At 35.5% G+C, this 23893-nt stretch overlaps 6 protein-coding genes across 11 annotated transcripts; 3 read left to right on the top strand and 3 right to left on the bottom strand.

Annotated features, from left to right (window-relative positions):
- Window positions 1–78: 78 nt before the first annotated feature.
- On the bottom strand, window positions 79–2421 carry and3 (actinodin3). The gene is made up of 5 exons (XM_039677641.2): window positions 2384–2421; window positions 2046–2100; window positions 1923–1964; window positions 1628–1782; window positions 79–921 (listed from the first exon to the last, which is right to left on the bottom strand). Exons 1-5 carry the CDS (start codon window positions 2393–2395, stop codon window positions 301–303), a joined length of 885 nt encoding a protein of 294 aa, XP_039533575.1. The 5' UTR covers window positions 2396–2421; the 3' UTR covers window positions 79–300.
- A 1425-nt stretch (window positions 2422–3846) lies between these two features.
- Window positions 3847–9116, top strand: ap4m1 (adaptor related protein complex 4 subunit mu 1). Of its 2 annotated transcripts, none has more exons than XM_089126404.1 (15): window positions 3847–4096; window positions 5087–5172; window positions 5262–5368; window positions 5481–5574; window positions 5679–5789; window positions 6014–6094; window positions 6182–6244; window positions 6338–6404; window positions 6497–6550; window positions 7555–7661; window positions 7742–7833; window positions 8098–8142; window positions 8284–8334; window positions 8420–8537; window positions 8613–9116. In XM_089126404.1, the coding sequence occupies exons 1-15, from the start codon at window positions 4039–4041 to the stop codon at window positions 8802–8804; spliced, it is 1326 nt and encodes a 441-aa protein (XP_088982530.1). In that variant the 5' UTR covers window positions 3847–4038; the 3' UTR covers window positions 8805–9116. The 2 variants fall into 2 exon arrangements, with proteins under 2 accessions (XP_088982530.1, XP_039532543.2); XM_039676609.2 differs by having other exon boundaries at window positions 5481–5577.
- A 1150-nt stretch (window positions 9117–10266) lies between these two features.
- On the top strand, window positions 10267–17643 carry arrb2a (arrestin, beta 2a). Of its 3 annotated transcripts, none has more exons than XM_039676611.2 (16): window positions 10267–10414; window positions 11001–11031; window positions 11108–11168; window positions 11263–11307; window positions 11822–12018; window positions 12384–12443; window positions 12586–12653; window positions 13258–13393; window positions 13468–13552; window positions 13664–13736; window positions 13913–14050; window positions 15467–15550; window positions 15957–15980; window positions 16590–16666; window positions 16778–16832; window positions 16923–17643. In XM_039676611.2, the coding sequence occupies exons 1-16, from the start codon at window positions 10392–10394 to the stop codon at window positions 17005–17007; spliced, it is 1242 nt and encodes a 413-aa protein (XP_039532545.1). In that variant the 5' UTR covers window positions 10267–10391; the 3' UTR covers window positions 17008–17643. The 3 variants fall into 3 exon arrangements, with proteins under 3 accessions (XP_039532545.1, XP_039532544.1, XP_039532546.1); XM_039676610.2 differs by having other exon boundaries at window positions 16920–17643; XM_039676612.2 differs by lacking the exon at window positions 15957–15980 and having other exon boundaries at window positions 16920–17643.
- Window positions 17205–20435, bottom strand: LOC120482360 (autophagy-related protein 16-1). Its single transcript, XM_039676614.2, has 6 exons — window positions 20294–20435; window positions 20161–20212; window positions 19938–20025; window positions 18681–18754; window positions 18343–18594; window positions 17205–18256 (listed from the first exon to the last, which is right to left on the bottom strand). The coding sequence occupies exons 1-6, from the start codon at window positions 20379–20381 to the stop codon at window positions 18139–18141; spliced, it is 672 nt and encodes a 223-aa protein (XP_039532548.1). The 5' UTR covers window positions 20382–20435; the 3' UTR covers window positions 17205–18138.
- On the top strand, window positions 20380–22032 carry med11 (mediator complex subunit 11). Of its 3 annotated transcripts, none has more exons than XM_039676616.2 (4): window positions 20380–20518; window positions 20913–20996; window positions 21372–21502; window positions 21605–22032. In XM_039676616.2, the coding sequence occupies exons 1-4, from the start codon at window positions 20380–20382 to the stop codon at window positions 21746–21748; spliced, it is 498 nt and encodes a 165-aa protein (XP_039532550.2). In that variant the 3' UTR covers window positions 21749–22032. The 3 variants fall into 3 exon arrangements, with proteins under 3 accessions (XP_039532550.2, XP_039532552.1, XP_039532551.1); XM_039676618.2 differs by lacking the exon at window positions 20380–20518 and adding an exon at window positions 20564–20696; XM_039676617.2 differs by lacking the exon at window positions 20380–20518 and adding an exon at window positions 20591–20726.
- rnasekb (ribonuclease, RNase K b) lies at window positions 22000–23801 on the bottom strand. The gene is made up of 3 exons (XM_039676619.2): window positions 23596–23801; window positions 23101–23183; window positions 22000–22641 (listed from the first exon to the last, which is right to left on the bottom strand). The coding sequence occupies exons 1-3, from the start codon at window positions 23671–23673 to the stop codon at window positions 22497–22499; spliced, it is 306 nt and encodes a 101-aa protein (XP_039532553.1). The 5' UTR covers window positions 23674–23801; the 3' UTR covers window positions 22000–22496.
- Window positions 23802–23893: the final 92 nt, after the last annotated feature.

Here is a 23893-nt window from a genome sequence, read left to right as displayed (position 1 = left end):
AAAATAATTAAGGAAACAAATCAGTTGTTTTTATGTAAAAAAAAAAAAAAAAAGAAGAAGAAAAAAGAGAAAAGTGAGCATGTAATAACTGTCAATTTTTATTCTGGCGCCCAGGTTTATTTTATTTAAAGAACTTAAATCTCACATTGGCTAGCCTACATTTTATTAACAATGACATGGTTTACTTTATTTTAGAAATTATCCGTCACTGTGATAAAAAAACAAACAAAACAAAAACATGAATGTAAGGGTAAATTATTAAATGCATTTTTTTTTTTTTGACTTTTTAAATCAAGGTGCTCAAGCTGCATGGCGGAATGGATCATATAGATCTTGATTGAAGTCATATGGGTCATAGGTTGGAACTGGAGCATTTTGGATTTCTTTTTTCTCTGTTTCCGATTTTAACTTCTCAGCTGGGAGCACTGGTTGCGGTTCGATCATCTTTACTGGCCTGGGAGGATTGTCGATGAGGCAGTCTGGGTCCCAGTAAGGATCACAGTCATACTCCATTCCTTTGATAATTATTGGAGGAGGAGGAGGAGGCGGAGTGGATTTTTGTGGAGGAGGAGGAGCAGGCGTCACTTGCTCTGAAGCAGTTACAGGTGGAGATGGTAGCTTCTGGTCAGGGCTAAGTTTACAGTTTGGGTGGTAACGTGGATCGCAAAGTACAGGTACCCCACCGGAGGGAAGATACACAATATGAGGCTTGCATTGGGGATCTTTTGAATTACACAGGTACATGACATCCATCTTAGAGACAGGTGGTAAGGTAGAGGGTGGAGGCTGGGTCGTGGGTGGAGGCGTCGACATAAGTTGAAGACCGAGGGTATTCTGGTATTTGGGTGCATCAGGGCCATAAGTGAGCTCCAGGTGTCGCATCTGCTGGTAAAGCATTCGAAGTTTGTCTATCTCATAGAGCTAGAAGAGAAAAATAGAAGATTGAACCAGAGACAATGAAACACTTTTGAGCATTTTAGTAGACAATACTTCTGTTTTTAATTATAGTGTATCGCTTGCTGTGGCAAAACCTTAAAGAGACAGTTCACCCAAAATTTAAAAATTCTGTCATCATTTAAATCACCCTCTTGACATTCCAAATCCATGAGAGTTTGGTTAATTGTTGAAAACTTAGAAGATCCAACACAGAAGATCCAAAACTTGGATTGAACGGCTAAATTTTATAGATTATTTTTGTGACAGCTTTATAACCTATTGGATCTTCTAAGTTTTGGTTACCTGGACTTTCAATAGAGGGACAGAAACTTTTCAGATTTCATTGAAAATATCTTCATTTTTCATTTAGAACAGTAAACAAAGTCTTAAGGGGTTTGGAACGATACAAGGGTGAGTAAATGATGACAGAATCCTCATTTTTGGGTGAACTATCCCTTGCAGTACCGATATAACTTAAAGAATAGCTCAAAACAATATTTTATCAGTTAATTGATATCATTATTAATATTTTTACTAAATTAATATAACATTGGACTTATTTGATTAGATTTAGAACAATTTATTTAATATGCATTATTCATTTAATCAAGAACATCAATTTACTGCTACTACCAGTGGATTTAAAAAAATCAATAATAAGTAAAAAGAAAAAACATAATTTTCTTCTTACTCCTTCAATGTGGCCAATACTGCTGTAGTAACGATAGTAGGACTGAAAGTCTGGATTTTTGCGATGCCAGTTGGGGTCAGTGGCTCTCCTTGGACGTGCGTGTGCCAGAAAATCATGAGCTTGTTCAGAGTCAATGCTGACGGCTGGATTAGATGCTGCAAGAGAAATTAGTATTAATGCATAATTAAAATAGCTATTATTTTGGAATAGTCTAAAAGACAATTTTCATACACGAATGGTGTTTCACTGGCAAAAGTGAAGGCACTAAATGTGACTTGAGATATTTCAATCTTACCTGTGTCTTTGGAGACTTTTGCTAGAGATGTGGCCTGCGACACTGCAACAATATTTTAAATGATATTTAATATTAGCAGGATGTTCATTTCTTGAAAAAGGTTTTGGATATAAATAATCCTACCTGGCAGAATTACCAAGCAGTGCAGAGCCCCAAAAAGGCACAGCAAATATGTCACCTGAAAACAGTTTTTTGTACTATTAACAATCATTATTTTACCATACAAACATTGAAATAGATTTCCTACAACATTTTCTCAACTGATTAGTCTGTTCTGTTGAAACTTACTAGTCGATGTTAAAATAAAACATATGTGGCACTGCTAGATTAATTTGAAAACATACTAATTGCTATAACAAAATGGCATGTCAGTTAAGGTTTATAAATCTAAGCATTTGGTTTTGCATGTTATTGACTAACTTCTTAACTTTGAAAACTGAAAGACACATAAAATCACTCACCTTCTGTCTCATCTTTGGTCTCTGTCCAGATATGAGAATTTCAAATGGCAAAGTCTTTAAATACTGGACTCAATACCAGCAATTGCATTCTTTCATTTTATTGGCTGTGGAGATCAAGAAGCTCCTCCCTCCTGTTTTACCACCCAGTTTATTTTTTACAAGCACTTTAAAATTACTTTTAAAATACTTTATGGGCCAAAAAATAATAAAAGTTCAACTGAAACTAAAGGTCAAAAATGTGTAAATATATTGTAAGTATATTGTGTGTTTCCCCTTTTATATTACACTCTCAGTTACATAAATAGGTTTTACCAGTAAGGTTTTACAGAAACTTGTTAGAACAGATACATTGCATTTTGTTTGATTGATCTTATGGCATAAATCACACCATTAAGGGATCTATTATGTGTAAGACATGTTGTAAATCTGTTCCCTCAGGCGTGTTTTTGGTACAGGGTCGAGAAGTCATTGCTTCAGCACTACAGTTTCAACATCTCCGCTGTCTGGTTTGAAAAATAACTCAGATGTGTGTGTTCAGGTGTTGATAACATAAGCACCCCTGTCTTTAGAGACGCCGCACAAAATTAAACCTTTACTCCAACAGAAACAGCTGGAGCTCTAATTTTGGACTCGAGAACAAAAAATACATATCTTGAACCAAATACCTCTTGAAAATACCAAATCTTCTGAACTTTAACACTGATTAGGCAAAGGTTTAATATGTTAATTAAGCAAAGGGGCTATAAGCCACAACTATGTTTTTACATTCCATTATTTTTATTTTTTTTTATTTTATTTTTTTTGCATAATGTATTATGTTGCACATGTGGCAGCAGGAGAGAAGGAGCAGAGCACTTGAAGGCGGAGAAAACTAGAGAGCAGTTTGCCAAACAGGTGTGATCGAACAGACCTGGAATCTGAGATATGCAGGAAAACAGAGGGTAGCCGATAATGATCAAATAACAGGAGGACTCGGAATCAAGCTGTTATTGCACACAGGTCCTGTACGTTTGGCCTCTGTTCGCTCTCATCCTCATGAGAAATAATAAAAATGATCCCTATTTTATTCACCCATTTTTTACATTCACCCTCAGTGCAGTCATACATCTATCACACGTCTGTATTTGTCAAAAGTAAGATTCAGATTTAAGTTCTGGACATTTTTTCTGAAGAGAAATACATTGAAGAGAACCATTGAGCAAGTAAGACATCTTTCAGTGTGTTTTGTGATTTTACCTGACTGACTGCACATTCACCTATATACGCATTGTGTGCCGCCACCTATAGACTTAAAACACCTTTCCTCTAAATCAAAATACATTTATATAAATATAAAATAACTTAAAATCATATTTTAGATTAATTTGCTGTTAATTTTAATAGTAGCTTCAGGCTTTTAGGCGCCGTCGTTGGCGAGGAGCGGTTTATGCTCCAACTCAGTAGATGGCAATAACGTTCCTGTCACTGTCAGTAGCCCACGCGAGAGTTCACGAAGAAGAACAAACCGGCTGTTTACAGTCATGAAGCTAGCAATAATGAAATATTTGAGCTGTTAAACTGGTTATTTTTGTCCTATTTCAGAATACAAATGACGGCGGAAGAGAGAGCAGACTGATTTGCTATAATATGAAAAAGAATCGTGTGTGCTGAAGAAAATGATAAGTCAAATCTTCATCTTGTCATCAAAGGGAGATCATCTCATATATAAAGACTGTATCCTTATCACTGGCTTATTAATTTGTGAGATGTTGGTAACGTTAATGTGTTTAACGTCACCCTACAGGTCAAACGTTTGGAATAAGTGTTCACCAGGGCTGCATTTCAGTTGGTGTAAAAGACAGTAAAACAGTAATATTGTGAAATAAAATATAACTATTTGAATATATTTAAAATGTAATTTATTCCTTTGATGGGAAAGCTGAATTTTCATCATCATTACTCCAGTCTTCACATGATCCTAATCTGTCAGATGATCCTTCGGAAATCATTCTAATATGTTGCTGCTTATATCAGTTATTATTGGTGCTCGGTTATTAATAATAGCTCGTATTACTAATCATATTGAAAATAGTTTTTGCTGGATAACATTTTTAAAAAACTTTTTACAAAAGTTAAAAAAAAACAGAATTTATTTGAAATAGAAATCTTTTGTAAAATTATAAATGTCTTTATTCATTTTGATATAATAAATAAAATAAATGTATTTTCTTCATTCATTTAATGTCCTTGCTGAATAAAAGTTGTAATTAATCTGTAAAAAAATTGTACTTAACCTCAACAAATATATTAAGCAGCACAACTGTTTTCAACATTGATAATAATAAGAAATGTTTCTTGAGCACCAAATCAGCATATTATGATGATTTCTAAAGGATCACGGGACACTGAAGACTTGAGTAATGACAGCAGAACATTCAGCTTTGCATTACAGGAATTTTAAAATACATTAAAATTGAAAAGTGTTCTTTTAAATTGTAATACTATCTTTAATAATATCTAAATTGTATAAATATATCCGTAAAAATTGTAAAATTCTTTCAATCTTTCAAATAATCTTTCAATTATTTAAATGGTTGTGTGTATCTCTCCGGTTGGTACAAAAATCACATTATAATGAAGCCCGGCCTGTTGTGCTTTTAAGAGTCATATGCCAAAATCTTTAATAATTTCTACATATTAGTTTTTCTTAAATCTGTGTGTCAGTTCGAGGAGAGTCCAGTAAAGACTCCATCAATGTATTCTATGAGATGGTCACAGCTCTTAGTGGGGATCAGCCTCCGGTTGTCATGGTAATATTTGGGCATCTGATGTCTTAATAGTTGTTTTGAAAATAGAATATTTTAACTTATGTATTTACAGTTTTTTTATTTTGTCGCAGACACACAAAGACCATCATTTCATCCATGTAAGGCAGGGTGGGCTTTACTGGGTGGCGTCCACCAAGACAAACCCATCCCCCTTCACTATAATTGAGTTCCTTAACAGGTAAACACATCTTTATTTCATCAGTTACGCCATATTGTTTTTAATTATCATTACAGCTATTTGTTACCTGTGTAGATGGCATGATGATAAGCAACTGTTTTATGTCTCTCAGATTAGCAGCTCTTACCAAGGATTACTGTGGCAGTCTGTCAGAGAAATCAGTGCGGATGAATTTTGCTCTAATTTATGAGCTGCTGGATGAGATGGTGGTAAATGTTTTCACTCTTTCATTTTTGTTGTCATATCAAACAAATATGTCTTAAAAACACACCAACTCTGTATATCCTTCCTCTATGTCTCTGATCATCAGGACTTTGGCTACATACAGACGACCTCAACTGACATACTGAAAAACTTCATCCAGACAGAAGCTGTGTCATCCAAACCCTTCAGTCTCTTTGACCTCAGTAATGTTGGTTTGGTAAGTTATTGTTGTGTCGTTATGGTCTTTTATGGCATCTTGTTATGCTATGGCTTCTTGCTATTATTTTATTTTTCTCACTGTATCAATGTATTCTATGAGATGGTCACAGTTCTTGGTGGGGATCAGCCTCCGGTTGTCATGGTGATATTTGGGCATCTGAGAGGCAGGCCTCTTATTTGAGAACGACTGCTTTTAAACATTTTAATTTTCATATTTTGTAGTTTGGGGCTGAGACACAACAGAGTAAAGTGGCTCCTAGTGTTGCGGCCAGTCGTCCTATAATGTCCAGTCGAGGAGAGCAGGTGGGTTTTCCTAGATTCGTCAGTTTTACATGTTATCTGTGATGATCTTAGGAAATGAGTAAGAATTTTCTCTCTCTCTGGCTGCAGGGTGGACAGAATGAGATCTTTGTGGATGTAATAGAGAGGCTGTCTGTGGTTATTGGCTCCAATGTGAGTATAACTTGAATCATGTTTTGAAATAAAACTCCTAATTGCTTTCTTCCCTTAAATCGCTTGTCTTTTACATTTTATGCTTATTTTAAGGGAGTTTTAATGAAAGCAGATATTCAGGGAGAGTTAAGAATCAAATGCTTTCTTCCAACCTGTTCAGGTGAGTTGGCTACATCTTGCGGCCCATGTTAATGCAGATTGTGAAATGATCCTCCCTTCAATGATTGTATATTTCTTTTCTTCATCCTGTAGAGATGCGGATTGGACTGAATGAAGAGCTTAATATTGGAAAGTCGCAGCTGAAAGGTTGAGTATGCGACACTGATCATTACACATGCACTACACATATCTTTTATTAAAGGTGCAGTAAGTGATTTTTGAGAAAACAGTTGAAGTGGGTCAGACTAAAAGCCAGTAGGTGGCTTATAGACTCATGATGGGTAAGGAGAAGGTGAGCAAGACAAAAACTGTAGAAAGAGTTAGAGGAATATCACTGGAAAAAGACTGGTTAAGATCAGACAAGAGCTTTAGGACCCGCATTAATATTTGAAAAGGTTTCCAGTGCTGGAAAGATCAAAGCGGGAAGGCTTGAATATGGACACAGAGATTGTGTTGTTTGGAACGGCGTTAGGTAACATGTTATTTTTTCAGTAACGGGCCAATCTAACTAATTACTTTTCCGGTCTTTACAACGGCGTTAACGTTACTGGACGTTAAATGCGGTGCGTTACCACCAGGTTGGTTTGGAATGTGCTGGGGACAGAGACACATTCGGAAGTGCATTTTCAGAAGTGCTGGTGCAAACTTGTCAAACTGTGCTGCCTCTCTGCTCAACCCATAAATAAATCCATCGATCCGCAAAAGTTATTTGAGTTCTCAAATGGTCTAGCGGTAGATCTTTTGCCAAGCGTGTCAGAGGTTACGGGTTCTAATCCGTACTCGCGTACGATTTTTACGATTTCATCAAAACTGAATATGTTCATCAGTGGTTATAGTCTATATCAAGCAGGGACACGTTTGTGTGGATTTTATTTTGTGATTTATTTTATTTTAGGATTAGGGGCGGGGTTAGGGATCAGGGGGCAGAGATGGGTAGGTTTAGGTATGCGTAAGGTGGGAAGTTAGATATGGATCGAACTCCTCCCCCTGGATTTCGTGTTCTGCAGTGATGACCATCTTCATTTTGGAGCGGAGCAATGAAGGGAGGGGTGTGTTTGTTTGGGTTGATTTTGAATATCAACTCTGTTTCTCAGAAATGTCTTGCTAGACCTTTAAAAGTGTGATTAAATCTGTTTCCTTTTATTCTTCAGGCTATAGTTCAGCTGTGCGTGTAGATGAATGCAGATTCCACCAGGCTGTTAAACTGGATGAATTTGATAGTTTCAGAATATTGAAAGTTTGTCCCAGCCAAGGAGAGGTAAATTGTTGCTTCATACACAGAATTGCACTTTAGTGTAATTACTGCATGGATAATTAGTGATGTTTTTTCCTCTTCAGCAAACAGTGATGCAGTATCAGCTGTGTGATGAGCTGCCGTGTCCACCACCATTTCAGTTATTCCCCTCTATAGAGAAAGATTATGTCAACAGGTGATGTATAATTCATTTAGTCCTTTTCATACAAAATGATTTTCATTTAAATGATTTTTAATGCAATTGTGAATTAATTTTAATTTAATTTTAAATTAAGTTAATTTAAATAAAAAATATTTTCAGTCGTTTATTTTCATTGTGATTTAAGACAACATGAGTGACAGAAGTTGAAGTGATTATTATTAATAATGAATTACTCTATTTATCAAAAAATTAGTGAATCTGTGATATTGCACTGTAATAAATGCTTTTTCTTTGCAGGGTGTTGATCTTCCTTAAACTGCGCTGTGATCTTCCACCTAAAAGGTTAGTCGAAATGCTGCATAGTGCATATAATGAGCCATACCTTAGATGAGTGTGAAAAATGGCATAATCCATCCATCAAAATATGTAAATAATAGCACACAGTTACATCACAAGTAATGTTCTTTCATTTTTTTTCTGCAGTACGGCCCTTAATGTTTCCATCACCGTGCCTGTGCCTAAAGGCTCTGTAAGGTCAGATTATGCATCGTCATGATTATTAGTGTAATTCGGTTTTATGGACCATGTATAGCCTCTTATGCTTCACCATCCTGTACAGTATGTCTCAGGAGCTCAGTAGTCCTGACCAGACTGCGGAACTGAAGCCGAAGAGCAAAGCCCTGCTCTGGGAGATCCCACGTTTTCCAGGAGGAGCGCAGTTGTCTGCACTGTTCAAGGTGATGTTATAATACAAATATTTGCTTGACGCAAATTGTCATCAGTCACTGAAAATGTATATTCTGATCCCACAGGTGGACGTTCCTGGTCTAAGCTCTGCCTCTTTATTGGAGGTCGGCCCTGTCAGTATGTCATTCGAACTGCCCAAACAAACCTGCACGGGCCTTCAGATCCGCTTTCTCCGACTCTCTCCAACTCAGACAGGACTGTCACAACGTTGGGTTCGGTATGTCACTCATTCTGACTCCTACACCATACGGATCTGACCCAACCAGATGGAACAAACATTTAATATGGACAGCACATCAATGGGAGTTGAATTAACCGCTTTGTGCTTCATCCATCCAGAGAAATGTATTATTATTGTTTTGTTGGGAAATCAAATCAGTGATGATAAATGCATATGAACAGATTTACTGGTTTGTTCCTTTTATTTGTTTTATTTGAGAGAGAGTGAATCAACACATCTTTGGAGGTACAACAGTATTGTGTCCATAACAACTAAACAAAAAGTGAAACAGTATCCATTCCTGTGTTTTAAGGCAAATAAAATAAGCACATTGGTGTATAAATATAAAGTTGTGTTGTCGTATTTTTAATTAAACTTCATACATAAGCAGGTATAAGTGTATTCATGATGAGAAGCCAAAAAAAGGTCTAAATTATGAGATTAAATTCATGACATAAGGCAAAATTATTAAGAATTAGGATGTCATACCATAAGTCAGCAATTTTGTCATTTTCTCATCTCATAATTATGACTGTCTCAGAATTTCTCATAACTACATCATTTCACCATTTTGTGTATTTAGTAAGACTTTTGTATTCATAATTATGACAATATATCAATTCCTATATTTAAGCCTCACTTATGACTTAGTATGTCATTATTTTGACTATTTTGTCAATTTCATCTTTTTATGACATAGTTATGACCTAGATTGCCATATTTTTGACCTTATCGCATACTTGTACTTGACTCAGTATTTCATAACTGACTTTTGTATCTTATATTTATTATGATTTACTAAGGCATGTTTTTCTTATTTGGCAGAAAATGGCTTCATAGTTTCTCAGTGAAAAGTGGATGGTTTGTTTCTCTCTTCGCTTAGTTCTAAAATGCAGTCTGACATCTCATCTGTGTGCAGATCTGTCAAATTCCCTCATCCGTTTAATCCAGTGTGTTGTGAAACCTTTGCAGTGTTCTACCTTCAAGCTTAAATTATAAAGAAAATACAACCATCTTCCACATAAATGGCACACCCAGACAATGACTCGGGGTACGATCTTTCCTTTGATGCCGTCACACAATGCTACTAAATAAAAGGAAAAAAAAAATAAAATAAAATACATCAAATGTTTGACATTTTGTCAAAACTTGGAAGTACCTCACCATTCTCACTGCTGTATATTTTAGTTTGGGGGAAAAAAAAAATATATATATATATATATATATATATATATATATACTGTGTATATATACAGTATATATATATATATATATATATATATATATATATATATTTATACAATATATATATATATATATATATTGTGCGACTACATTAAATTTAGTGCGTTATTTATTTGTTAATTATATACTTATGGTATATTTTATCAATACAAATAAATAGATATGATTAATAAGTATAATTCAATAAGTATGTTAATAGATAAATAAATTATTGTGATTCTGACTCTGCCGTCTATCTACTGCTGCAACTCACGTGACCCTCCTGTAGCTCCGCCCACCGCCTGGGAGTGATTGAACACCTACAGGAGCTTCTGTTTACACTCTGTGTCATAGCTGTGTTTTCCTCTACAAATTCCCACAGCCAATTCCTCCCCTCATTATGGGGGACAAGGCAGGCACCCGGTGAGTATTCTTTAAAGCCTCAGGCATCAAAAAATATATATTTTTTGATCATTATTGTTCAAAATATGAAGCGAGCAGTAGGAAAGCTAATATACTAGCTGGATTGTAAATGGACGTGGTTGAATAGCCTGACTGAGCATGATGGATAACCAGCACCTAATATACACGTTTATTATATTAAAAATGTTCAATCTTCATAATTGTGTTAGAAATGTCTTTTAAGCTTTTCCAAAGTCTTCATTAGAAGTCAGTTTATCCTTTAGCATTCATGTGACATAGCCAGGCAGCTAACAACAGCTGCTCATGTAAGGACTATGCAGAATTCTCATACTGCTCTTTCTAATGTTTTCATGAACAAAACAGTATTATTAGTAATGACATGCATGATCGTAGTATTACTGCACTTTGCGAGCAAGCAAACAAACAAGTTCTCCCAGTATGCCATTTGTTGCTCCACCATTTGTTTGCTCTTTTGGTTCTTGCCACCCGCTTCACTTTAAAAGGCTACTTCCCACCTATTTGTACAAAACGATCAGCTCCGATAATGTCTGTGATTATTCATGCATACATTTCTGTTGTTCAAAAGGGTATTCAAGAAGTCCAGTCCTAACTGCAAGGTAAAACCTTTCTCTAACACACTATCACAGTGTTGGTTTCCACAAGTTGTTGTTACAACCCTGTCTGTTTTCACAGCTTACAGTATACCTGGGGAAAAGGGATTTTGTGGATCATCTTGATCATGTAGACCCTGTTGGTAAGTGACTTAAGATAAAAAGTTCAGTTGTATTTAAATGGAGAAGAAAAGGTATTAGTCCACTGACATACAACATATTGTCCTTCTGCTACAGATGGTGTGATCCTGATCGAACCCGAATATCTCAAAGAAAGAAAAGGTGAGTCGGAAATTCTGACTGATACCGATAAGCCAATAATTATTTTAATGTCATGGCCGGTAAATCGAAAATAGTAAAATTAAATATTGTTTTGTCTCTAAATAATAAAAACCTACAAAATAAAATAAATAAATAAGTGTTTCAAATTATTCTTTAGCATCTCAAACATAAAGTACAGTATGAAAATTGAAATTTATTGTCTATAGATTACATTAACAGTGTTATTAATTTAGTAGTGTTATTAAAGATTTAAGTGAGCATTAGATGATGGGAAAGGTAATCTAAATGTAAGTTTAGGGAAATGAGTGTGCACAATTAAATTATATGATACTGATTATATTGTACATCCCAATTGTTTAGTTTTCCAGTTGATACCGGTATGTCTGTAAAGTTAATCTCATAAACAATGTTTTTCCATACTTATCTCATGTTGCTTCACATCAAATGCAAATTATGTCCCACTTGTGGTGTTTCTCTAATAATCTCTTAATACTTTATTTGATCCTTTTTCCAGTGTTTGTGACTTTAACCTGTGCTTTCCGGTATGGCCGCGAGGACCTTGATGTTTTAGGGCTCTCCTTCCGGAAAGACCTTTACATCTTCACTTTTCAAGCCTATCCTCCTATTCCAGAGGAATCCAAGCCCCACAGCCGTCTACAGGAGAGACTTTTGAAGAAACTGGGCCAAAATGCCTATCCTTTCCATTTCACTGTGAGTTTCTCCCTGCCTTTAAGAACACAGGCTATTACTGCAGTTTATATTTGTTAGAGATGTCGAGAATATTATTTATTAAAATATATTAATTGATAATATATATAAATATCCAAAAATCACTTGCACAGTGTAATATATTTCCTGCAGTTGTGTACTTACAATATCTCAAAAGTTCCCAAAGGTTTTTAATTTCAGAGAAATTCCGATTTTAAATAATGGCTCGACCATGTTCACTTGTCGCCTGTTAATGACGTAATATCCGCGTTATCCCAGGTTTCCGCTCGTACTGCCATAGTAACCATGGCAACAGACGTGGACAACTGCGTTAGGTTTAAGTGGAAATATATTTTTCTGTTTTCCAGATACCTCAAAACTTGCCATGTTCAGTTACCCTGCAGCCCGGGCCTGAGGACACAGGAAAGGTATTATCAGTTATACACAGCTCCTTTTAACGCAACAAACTCCATCTAACACCTTCAGATTTGTCACTCAATTTTGCACACATCCTGTTTGTGAAGCTTAGGCAAACTCTTCCTTTGTTTACCTCCGTCTTTCTCGCTCCAGGCCTGTGGGGTGGATTTTGAGATCAGGGCTTTCTGTGCCAAATCGATGGAAGACAAGAATCACAAAAGGTTTGATTCTCTGCAGTTTCTCGCAATTGTGTTTTTTTTGTTTATGCCACAAAATAACAAAATAAAAAAGTTCATTGTGAATTCTTATCTTGCAGTTCAGACTTTATTTTCACAATTGAAAGTTTATATATCGTAATTGCAGGGTATAAATTACTTTTTTCCCCCTCAGAATTGCAATTCTTAATTTACATCTCACAATTGTTTTTTTTCTTCTGCCACGGAATAACAAAATAAAAAAGGTCTTTATGACTTTTTATCACAGTTGAGTGTTTATAACTCATAATTGCAAGGTATAAATTCATATTTGTGAGTTTACATCTTGAATTCCTCATTTTTTCTTCACAACTGTAACTTAACTTCTCAGAGTTTATACTAAGCAATTTTTAATTTTTCTTCAGATTTTGCATCTCGCAGTTCTGTTTTTTTTTTTTTTTTTTTTTTTTTTTGCCATGGAATAGCAAAATAAAAAAGGACTTTTCTGACTTTTTTCACACAACTGTGAGTTTATATCTTGTGCCAGAAACAAGCTTCCATAGTTTTCAGTGGAAGACATTTTAGAAAAGAAAGTTTAGATCTTATTTTAATATTATTTCTTCCTCAACAGGAATTCAGTGCGACTAGTGATCCGTAAAGTCCAGTACGCCCCTGAGAAAACCGGCCCACAGCCGATGGTGGAGACTACGAGGAGTTTCCTCATGTCAGACCGGTCTTTACACCTAGAGGCTTCGTTAGATAAAGAGGTAACACTGTTTAACACAGATCAGTGCTAGTTATAAATAATTAGCCTGTAATTAACTTTTATCTTCTCGCACAGCTGTATTACCATGGAGAACCCATCAGTGTTAACGTCCATGTTACCAATAATTCAACCAAGACTGTCAAAAGGGTTAAAATATCAGGTGAGTCACAGCCATCAGCCCATTTATTGTTGTTTTTAGTTTGACATGATTTTCATATCAGTCTCATCATCTATGATCTGTTTACATACTGTTTGCATTGTGTCTCTACAGTACGACAGTATGCTGATATCTGTCTCTTCAGTACAGCACAGTACAAATGTCCAGTGGCTCATATAGAGGCAGAGTAAGCATATTTTATTTAGACTGTATAGATGTTGGTGTTTTGAAATGATTATCTGAACTTTTAGTGGTCATTTAAGATTTATGATTGATTTATGATTTATGATTCATTGGGATAACAAACCTGCCCAAAAGTGTCATGAAACATGACTTTCTAAAATGTCTATCCGTGTTCTGCAGCGATCAAGTAGCATCCAGCTCTACATTCTGTAAAGTGTACACACTCACACCCACTCTCAACAACAATCGAGAGAAGAGAGGGTTGGCGCTGGATGGAAAACTCAAACACGAGGACACCAACCTGGCGTCCAGTACTATGTGAGTATTACTGTACTTAACCAGCTCATTTTGCCCACATTCTCACTGGCTGGCTACTATGGAAAAATGAACGGATAAAGAGTATTTATTATTTCTTATAAAATTATAATGTTGTAGAATTACAAACACGCTGTATGTTATTTACATATACAGGCATATATGCAAAACTCAGGTTAGTTAACCAAATGTTCACAAAATGAAAAGTTTCCTAAATTCTAAAGTAAATGACAGGTAAGAAATCAACAACCATTCAAATTAATTTTAAATGCTATAAATATTCTCACAAGACTGTATATATTTGATAAGATATACAATAAAAACAGTAATATTGTGAAATATCATTACTATTTTTAAAATGACTTTTTCAATTTTAAAAATATAATTTGGCATCATTCCACTCTTTACCGTGCGTTCACACTGCTGCCGATGAGAGCGGTGAAATTCGCTCTCGCCGTCTTGCCAACGACGCCGTGGAAAGATTAGTGGACGCTCTGATGCTCTGACGTTGATCGAAATGCGTGATCTTTTTTAAAACTGTATTTAAAGGGGCCGCAAAGCAAACAAGCATGTCAGTCGTTATTTTTGCAGAAAATTGATCGATGGAAATAACTTTAAAATTATAGTGACATGACATGTTTGCTAATGAAATAATAAACAAATTAAAAGCCATATGTGTGGCTTTTGTGTTCATGGTTAAGTGCTATTATGATTTGCATTCCCACTGAAAAAGTATTCTAGCACGAAAATCTTGCCTATAAATAGTGTTGCGTGCCCTCTTTACTTATTAAATTCAAATGATCAACCTCTATTTTGCTTGGGAACTAATGTGGCCGGAACCAAAGTTTACAGGACTGCGTTTTCTGGGATTCTCTCAAACGGAGCACTTCTACATTCCGATTGGTTGCCGCCGAACCGCGTCATTAGTTATTACCATAAAATTGATCTGACTTCATCTCTCCTCACCACTCTTGAGTCCAAGACGCGCCGCGCCACCCTCGCTGTACAGTTAGTGTCACATGATCCTTCAGAAATCATTCTAATATTCTGATTTGCTGCTCAAGGAACATTTCTTTTTCTCATCCGTGTTGAAAATGTGCTTAATGTTTTTGTGAAAACTGATTATCTGAAGTGCTAAAGAACAGTATTTATTTGAATTAGATTTTTTTGTACTGTCACTTTTGATCAATTTTATGCATCTTTGCAGAATACTTTTTTTTTTCAAAAGAAAATTCTTTCTGACCTCTTACCTTTGAGCAGTAGTGTACATGAAATCACACGACCCTATTCACTTTCTTAATACACTTCCTTGGTCTTTTTGTATACAATTCATCAGTCCTTTATTTCAAGGTAGTAGGTTTCATGTTGACTTGACTTGAAGAGTCGACTGACTGATTCTGCTTGTGTGTTTGACTGCAGAGTGAAGGATGTGAGTAATAAGGAAGTTCTGGGTGTCCTGGTGTCCTATCGGGTCAAAGTCAAACTGGTGGTCTCCCGTGGAGGGTGAGTCATGCGTCACACCTGCTTCCTCTCTACAGTCACACACCGGGGAGCAGTTTTGATTGGTCTGTAGTCCTCCACACTAAGACTGTTACATGTTGCTGCTGTTTTAGAAAAAATAATAATCAATCAGTTTTTATCTCACATGTAGTTCATTGTGTAGGTTGACTTAAAAGGTTTATTTAGCCTTTTTTTTTTCTTCTATAATTTTCTTGGTTTTGATATTTTCAGCGGAGGTGCTGTGCTTTAGCTGTTTTCCAGGATGCTGTGCGAGCTTTATACTCCCTCCCTGATCTCTCGCCTCTCTGTGCTGCCTCGTTCTGGTTATTGAATCATTTTGTCACTCTCCCATTGTTTTATGTATCTCTCTCTGTCTGTTTCCTTCTCCTCCATCTGTCTGTCACGTCAGGCTTTTAAGCAGCTTGCTGGAGAGGTAAATACATCCATTGTGCATTCTGATGGCTTGCTGTAGTGTCTCTAGGTTTGCCATTAAAAAGGAGATCTGCATGGTGTTCAATGTTCTGCTCAGCTTGACCCTGGTGTTTCCTGTCTGATTTCGATAGTTCAAACACTAATCTCAACACACACACATGACACGCCATGAATGGATGAATCTCACTAAGAAATGCCTAGGTCATATTTTATATTACCTTTAAATCCAAAGAACTACATGTTGTAATATAAATAGCCTATTTTGGGCCACTGATGAACTGATATATTACACTGATCCAGTGTAGATTCAATTTTATTTTGTTTAATTATCGCATGATAATGTCACATGATCCTTCCGAATATTATTTTTTTTTTCATGATTCTTGAATAGCATCTAATTGAAATAGAAATATTTGGTAACATAATGGATCAATTGAATGCATCCCTGCTGAATAAAAGTATTCATTGCACATTACATATTAGTTTTGATTTTATAGTGAAACATGGCCCAGTCAGTTCTTAAGAGATTTGCCGTCTGAAGAGCTCTTCCACACCTCAAGTATGTCATGTAATGGCTGTGTTGGTTTTGTTTTATCTCTCTTTCATTCAGGGATGTTTCCGTGGAACTGCCTTTTGTCTTAATGCATCCAAAACCTACAGACTACACCCCTTTCCAGTCAAACTCTGGTTTGTGTCAAACACAAAACACCACATTGATTGCTCTGAACTAGGTTGTAACTGTCAAAGTAATAACACCTTCATTAATCATTTAATATTAATATTCTTTTTGTTTAACAGCTGCTCCAATGTTGGATCCACCGATTGACACCAACTTGATAGTGTTTGACACAAAGTAAGCAAGCATTTTTAATATCAATATCAACCTCAATGATCAGCTTTCCCTCTCGTTTTAAGCTTAGTTTTCCACTCTTTCTAACAGCAGTTTAACCCCAGATGACGACATCGTATTTGAGGACTTTGCTCGCTTGCGGTTAAAGGGAATAATCGACAAGGAGGAGGACTGCTGAATTTTTATCATCTCATTCACCAAGTATCTCTGGTCTCCCTAAGGGTGTAACATATAAATAATTATTTTAATCTCATTGCGATTCAAGCAGTATTTGGACATTTAATTGGAGGGGAAGAAAGGTTAATGACTTATTAATATAACTGTCTAAAGCTAAGGAGGGGATTCCAGGGAATGTCATACCTTTTTGAATAGGCATGTGATAATTATACTCTATTGTGCCAACTGTTATGTTATGAACAGCAAGCCAATCTGTAAAGATGGCTAAATTGCTCCATATTTATTCCTTTCACAAAAGACCGTCTTGATTTTTCCTGTGATCTGTGTACAATAATAACCCCCTGCGCATTACACAAAGATGGACACGGGCCATGCATGTCTCTCTGTGCTGCTGTGAGGATCATATGCGATTGAGCAAATATTGTCTTTCTGCAGGTTGTACATATATGAAAGCGCTGCTTTTAATTTGTTGGGCTACTGCATTTAGTAAAAAAAAGAAACAGGTAATGGATGTATAGAGATTTAACATCCCTCAGGAGTAAGGAAATTTGTTGTTTTAACAGTTTTCATAATCACAGGAGACACTGTTTGCCATTTTCTTTTAAATCTGTTTTTTATTTAATTTTTTTTAATAAAACAAATAAAATACAACATGGCTGCGTATTAAATTTGGGGTATTAAGAGTAAGCTTTATTAATGACTTTTGAATTCAACATTAGAAAATTTAAAGTTTTTGCTCTCACACTGCAAAAAAACAATAACAATAACATATATATATATATATATATATATATATATATATATTACGATTTTCTCTCAAACTTAAATCAAGGCATTTACAAGAGAAGCAAATATATATATCAAGTCTTGTTTAATGAACAATTAGTCAAAATAAAGTGAGTTTATGATTAAAGTCAATGGGGTCAGATTTTTTTCACTTTGAATTAAGATTATTTTTCATTCAAGACTTAATATCTTAAAATATTTTGCCTCTTAGATGTATCTTGATTTAAGAATGTTTAGATATTAGTACTGAAATACGACAAAAAATGGGAGGAGGTGGATAAAATCACCAGAAACATCATAAAATTCACATTCCTAGATAACAACGTTTGTTTCGAGAAGGAGGACGCTAAATGTTCGACTCAGTCGGTTTGATGTCTGAGCTGTTAGTGTTAGCTGCTACAAACGGTAGAGGGCGAGACCTTCCCCGATACCGCTTCTTCAGTCGACCAGCCAAACGGTGCCACCTAGTGGACGATATCATGTATTGCATGTCATTTATGAGTAAAAGCATTGAAGAAGCAATAATAACATATCACGGTATAACATTCACCTTTCTTGTGTTGCATTGTGCTTATTAATCCTCACGGCCTCCTGTTTTTTCTCCTCTAACCAGCGGTCTAGGAGTTCCTCCTTCTGGAGTTTTGTGGCAGCCATCTCCTCTGTCAGTTTGCTGTGCTCCCGTCTCAGTGCTGTCAGTTCCTTTGATTGACACTCCAGCTGATATTCATATTCCTCCAGATCTGACTTCAAACAGGAAGTCCCCTGGGCCAACAAAACCGCTTCGGTCCTGTAACGGGCAACTCTACAGCAGGAATACATGATATAAGCCTATTAGGACTGCTTGTCTTGATGACTTCATATTTTTTCGAGATGTGCTGTTTGACCTACTGTGAGTGACAGTACTGTAATTCTGCCTCCTTCAGGTATATATTGCTGGTCAGATCTGCGATTTTCTGCTTGAGCTTGAAAAAAAGACAGATGTGGAAGGGTATTCCATGGTTAGTAGTGAGAGACTGGTCTATCTCTCTCACACACACGCACATATGTATTATGTATGTAAAAGTTTGGAAACAAATACTATTTTTAATGTTTTTGAAAGAAGTCTCTTATGCTAATCAAGCCTGCATTTATTTAATCAAAAATATTGTGAAATAGTATTATAATTTAAAATAACAGTTCTATTTTTAATATACTTTTAAAATGTAATTTATGTGATCAAAGATTCATTTTCAGCATTATTACAGTCTTCAGTGTCACATGATCCTTCAGAAATCATGCAATATGCTGATTTATTATCAATGTTGGAAATCTGCTTAGGATTTTTCTATAAGCTATGATATTGTTTTCAGGATTCTTTGATGAATATAAAGTTTAAAAAAAATATATTTAAAAAAGCATTTAAAATAGTTTTATAAAATATACACTTCTGTTCAAAAGTTTGGGGTCAGTATTCTTTTTTTTTTTTATTAATACTTTTATTCAGCAAGGATGTGTTAAATTGATAAAAGCTGTTCTTTTTTACTTTTTATTCATCCTGAAAAAAAGTATCACTTCCAAAAATATATTAAGCAGCACTTAACTGTTTCCAACATTGACATTAGACTTTCTGAAGGATCATGCGACACTGAAGACTGGAGTAGTAATACTGAAAATTCAGTTTTGCATTACAGGGATAAATTATATTTTGAAATATATTCAAATAGAAAAGTTATTTTAAATTGTAATAATATTTCACAATATATATATATATATATATATATATATATATATATATATATATATATATACAGCCTTGATGAGCATAAAATACTTACATTACATACTTCAAAAATATTAAAAATCTTACCAATCTCAAACTTTTGAACAGCAGTGTGTGTGTGTATATATATATATATATATATATATATATATATATATATATATATATATATATGTATATGTGTGTGTGTGTGTGTGTGTGTGTGTGTGTGTGTGTATATATATATATCAAGTCCTAGATAAAAAAAAGCATAAAGATTAAGCATAACAGAAACCTTAATAAAACTTAGAAATTACAATGTTATGCATACAATAGATCTGGTGGGGGATAAAATGAGAGTTTTAGCAATAAGGCAGTTTAGTGATGTTTATTGATATTTCTCTCACCTGTTGATTAAGAAATTCCACCTCATTCACTCTCAAATAAAGTGTGCCGTCTTCATTTGGGCACCTAGAATGTCCGTTTTCTTTGGAACTGAATCAACAGCACACACAAACATAGTAAATTACGATGTGTGTCAAGTACATACACCAGTATGCATAATGTAATTTATGTCAATAAGGCAAGAAATCAAATCAGTACAATAATAGTTGTCAAGTGTTGTTTTACCAGCCTTGCCAGAGTTTGACATGAAAGTCCAGCATCTCCTCCAGCCTGGACACTGTCAGAGCATCCAGTCATTACTGAAGTTTGTACTTATAGCTTGTTTATGTACATTTGACAGCATCTGTATTAAACTCACCCTTATCAAAGAGGCCAGAGAAAGGATCTTTCTGCTTGCAGTCTCTGTGAAACAACGCCGCGCGCACGTGACTCTTCCAAGACTCCATGTCTGCTCGAGCTCAGATGGACAATTCACCTATTTCTCACTGTTTCGAGTCTCTTCTAATGTGTAATTACAGCGTTTTTAACACTGAATATAGCTTGAAGCAATATACAACCAATTTCTGTGGAAGATTTTCTCCAGGTGTTGTACAAATCGCTTTAATTAGTAGTTAAACATTTCCAATAGTTTTTTCTATACGGTAAATCGGCAGATTTCGCGTTTCTGTAATGTTTTGTTCTTCTGCGGCTTCCGTACTTCCCGACGTACTGATGTGCGAGTGCTTTGTTTATTAAAGTCAGTGGTTAAATATCTGGTCAAGGTAACTTTCATTGCTTAAATATACATGCAAGTGAGTAGACTAATATTATTATACAAACATACATTTCTGAAGTGGGCTTTTAATTTTTCAATAATTAAACTCGTTAACGTATGTGTGGTGTCTGTTGCATTTTAACAATTCGACTACATGCTCAGGTATGAGTTGAACGCGTGTCTTTTGTATGTTTGCGCTTTATATTTTTTCTGTATCCTGTAGGTTGTGTGCTCGGGATGGCTAATGACAGGCTTAGAGCGTTAGAAGATGTGGAGAAGGAGATCGCTTTAGTGCTGCAGAGCGCAGGTTTGTGTTAGACTTAAATCAGCTTAAAATAGTTTTCTAGTCTTCGCTGATTTAGGCCAACGTTAGTTCCCTTGTCTGGCCAAGCTGACTTTAGCTGGTTTAGCAAGACAAACTCCTTTAAACCTGCTTTATACTCAGAGTCAGTAAACTGACCAACTTGTTTAGCTTATATTAGCTGGCTTAGCTATAAAAAAAATAATTTAAACCTGATTTAAGACCAGCAAACTGACCAACTAGGTTAGACCTGGCGACTAGCAAACCAGCTTAGGAGTTTTGTAATTGTCATTATAAATATACATGTTTAACAGTGTTAGGATTTATTATTTTGTATATGTTTAATCTAACAGTTTGAATGGTACCAAATCTGTCTATCAGGAACTATTGTGCTGGAGCTTTCTAAAGAGAAGGCCAATGCCAGTTTATTAGACCGACAGCTGAATCAGTTCCAGACCTCCATCAACAGAGTTGAGAATGAACTGAGTGCACAGATCCGATATCTGACACAGGTGTGTTTGTGGGATCTATCTATCTAAAACAAATAGCATTGGAGAAAAACTTTGACTGCCTCTGATGCACTAACATTTTTTATTTCTTGTTTCTGAGTAAAGGTGGCAACAGGTCAGCCTCATGAGGGATCGACATACTCAGCCAGAAAGGACTGTCAAATGGCCTTAAACCGTGCAGAATATGCCCGTGTCAAACTGGGAGAGCTGGGACGTACTTGTGAGATAATGCTTGAACCACAGACGTAAAGACGTATTAAATGGACTGTTACTTTGTAATATTTGTCAGCTGACTTCATAAGTGTCTATATGTTTCATGACCTGTCTGAAAACCATCTACAAACACTTTTTCCCCCATAATCGTTTGAAATATTGTATGACAAACCCAGTGATTTGCTTTGAATATCTTCCCTGGCTGTGTTGTAATGGCACCAAAGCTTTTGTCTTGTTGAGAAATGTTATATGTATGAGGAAACAACAACATTTTTTTTTCACTAGTATTTTATTGAAGGGAACATAAGACCTCTCCATTCTATTATCTTGTATTGTTCATCACAGTTGTGATAATATCAAGTTCACAGAACAAGGGTTGCAGGGTGTACATCAATACAATAATAGGCATTTATATTACCACACACACAAAGATTGGAAATCAAAAAATGTACACCATACACACACATTCAACATGAACACAAGCTACTAACATCAACCCATTGTTTTTAGTGTCTTATAGCTCATTGAAAAGAAGAAAACCATTAAAGGAATTTAACAACACATGACATGCATATATATGCACACAGCATGTATTTGTTCCTATTTACTGTATGTTGTGGACACTTTGTCTTCATTAGAATATCAATGTACCTAGTATTTAAAGATGAACTTCCAAATATATCAATTTCAGACAACATAACAAAGCAAAATCTCCTAGTTTCTTGAGAAGTCTTAAAAGTAAATAATTAGGAATAATTGGTGTTGAATTTGAAATGGTTTAGATTTATGTGACCATGTACTCCTGTCGCTTGTTAAGGCGAACCTGACACAGAGACACTGCGCCAACACCTACATAGATGGCAGCGGCAATGAAGCAGTTGATTCCAACTTGGTTGTAGAGTCCATAAATTGTCTGTGGTGGATTCTTACTGTTGAAGAGAAGATGCATTCATCAGTAAACATTTGCATCTGGAAATGTCAGTTCAGGATCTGCCAGTTCTCGTTCTACACAAGCAGCCTATTTGAAATGTAAGCCTTTATCATACTTATTATTTGATCAAAAATATAGTAAAAACATTAATATTGTTAAATATTCTTAACATTTAAAAATAACTTTTTTTATTTGAATATATATATTATAAATATAATGTATTCCTGTAATGGAAAAGCTGTATATTCTGCTGTCCAGTCTTCAGTGTCACATGATCCTTCAGAAATCATTCTAATATGATGATATGCTGCTCAAGAAATATTTCTTATTATCAGTGTTGTAAACAGTTGTGCTGCTTAATATTTTTGTGTAAACAGCTATTTTAATTTTTATACATTTATATCTATAGCTATCTGGAACATTATATTTAAAGATGGACTAAATTGAAGTAACTCACTCATCACGGATGTCTTCCTCAGTAAAGGGAACATCTTCGATCAGCACAGCAGATTTTGCACTGAAGAAGATTCCCAACATAGACTGAAAAAAGAGTGCATAGTTATTTAAAAACAAGGTTTGTTAAGAATATTTCATATTAAGACATTAGTTGGAATTAATTGTGGAAGAGCACCCATTTAGATATCTATCTATACACAAAGGCAAAAAAGGACAGAAAAAATGGTCAAGTAAAGGAGGCAAAGAAAGGCCTTTCCATCCTATGATACCAACACCTGCTGTTTTCTCCATATATTCTGCTGATAAATAGGTTACTGAACAGATATTGTTATGCAAACGTATAACTATTTTACGCATTTATCTTATCAGGGAAGATCCAAATACAGTAATATTTACTAATGTTACCAATATAGGCAAAATATCCCTGTCGTTGGGGGGTGAATCCCACATTAGCTACAACTCGCAAGCGATGTCACGAAGACTGTATAATCCTTACCAGCATAACGACACCCCAGATGCTTAACACGATCCCACAGGCGGCCAATTTGGGCCCACAGAATAAAAGCGACGGCATTTTATCTGAGTTCGCCCACAGATTCTTCCTCTCAAAACTGGAAAAAGGATGCTACATCCAGTCGTCATCCAGGATGACAGCCTGCCTCTAGCCTTCTCTCGAAACCAATCGACCGGATGTACATCGGGATTCGGCGGCACTCGGGTTTGTTCGACTAGTTCCGTAAGCTTATTCGCCACCACTCGGCTATTTTCGTACGTATGTTGCGCAGATCGTTTGA

This window comes from Pimephales promelas, chromosome 23 (assembly GCF_988280905.1).
Source record: "Pimephales promelas chromosome 23, fPimPro1.hap1.1, whole genome shotgun sequence".
Lineage (NCBI taxonomy): Eukaryota > Metazoa > Chordata > Actinopteri > Cypriniformes > Leuciscidae > Pimephales > Pimephales promelas.
The sequence above is the reverse complement of the archived record's forward strand: the minus strand, read 5'-3'. Positions and strand labels throughout refer to the sequence as shown.

Coding starts and splice junctions, on each gene's coding strand:
- and3 (XM_039677641.2), bottom strand. Junction 1,965..2,045: donor CTGCTTGGTAATTCTGCCAG/GTAGGATTATTT, acceptor ATATTGTTGCAG/TGTCGCAGGCCACATCTCTA. Junction 1,783..1,922: donor AAAAGTCTCCAAAGACACAG/GTAAGATTGAAA, acceptor TTTCTCTTGCAG/CATCTAATCCAGCCGTCAGC.
- ap4m1 (XM_039676609.2), top strand. CDS start 4,039: ATGATAAGTCAAATCTTCATCTTGTCATCAAAGGGAGATCATCTCATA. Junction 5,173..5,261: donor ATCAGCCTCCGGTTGTCATG/GTAATATTTGGG, acceptor ATTTTGTCGCAG/ACACACAAAGACCATCATTT. Junction 7,834..8,097: donor GAGAAAGATTATGTCAACAG/GTGATGTATAAT, acceptor TTTTCTTTGCAG/GGTGTTGATCTTCCTTAAAC.
- arrb2a (XM_039676610.2), top strand. CDS start 10,392: ATGGGGGACAAGGCAGGCACCCG. Junction 10,415..11,000: donor GGGGACAAGGCAGGCACCCG/GTGAGTATTCTT, acceptor GTTGTTCAAAAG/GGTATTCAAGAAGTCCAGTC. Junction 15,981..16,589: donor TTAAGCAGCTTGCTGGAGAG/GTAAATACATCC, acceptor TCTTTCATTCAG/GGATGTTTCCGTGGAACTGC.
- med11 (XM_039676616.2), top strand. CDS start 20,380: ATGTCTGCTCGAGCTCAGATGGACAATTCACCTATTTCTCACTGTTTC. Junction 20,997..21,371: donor TTTAGTGCTGCAGAGCGCAG/GTTTGTGTTAGA, acceptor TCTGTCTATCAG/GAACTATTGTGCTGGAGCTT. Junction 21,503..21,604: donor AGATCCGATATCTGACACAG/GTGTGTTTGTGG, acceptor TTCTGAGTAAAG/GTGGCAACAGGTCAGCCTCA.
- LOC120482360 (XM_039676614.2), bottom strand. CDS start 20,381: ATGGAGTCTTGGAAGAGTCACGTGCGCGCGGCGTTGTTTCACAGAGAC. Junction 20,213..20,293: donor CTCTGGCCTCTTTGATAAGG/GTGAGTTTAATA, acceptor ATGCTCTGACAG/TGTCCAGGCTGGAGGAGATG. Junction 20,026..20,160: donor GTCAAACTCTGGCAAGGCTG/GTAAAACAACAC, acceptor CTGTTGATTCAG/TTCCAAAGAAAACGGACATT.
- rnasekb (XM_039676619.2), bottom strand. CDS start 23,673: ATGCCGTCGCTTTTATTCTGTGGGCCCAAATTGGCCGCCTGTGGGATC. Junction 23,184..23,595: donor TCTGGGGTGTCGTTATGCTG/GTAAGGATTATA, acceptor CTCTTTTTTCAG/TCTATGTTGGGAATCTTCTT. Junction 22,642..23,100: donor GAGGAAGACATCCGTGATGA/GTGAGTTACTTC, acceptor TCTCTTCAACAG/TAAGAATCCACCACAGACAA.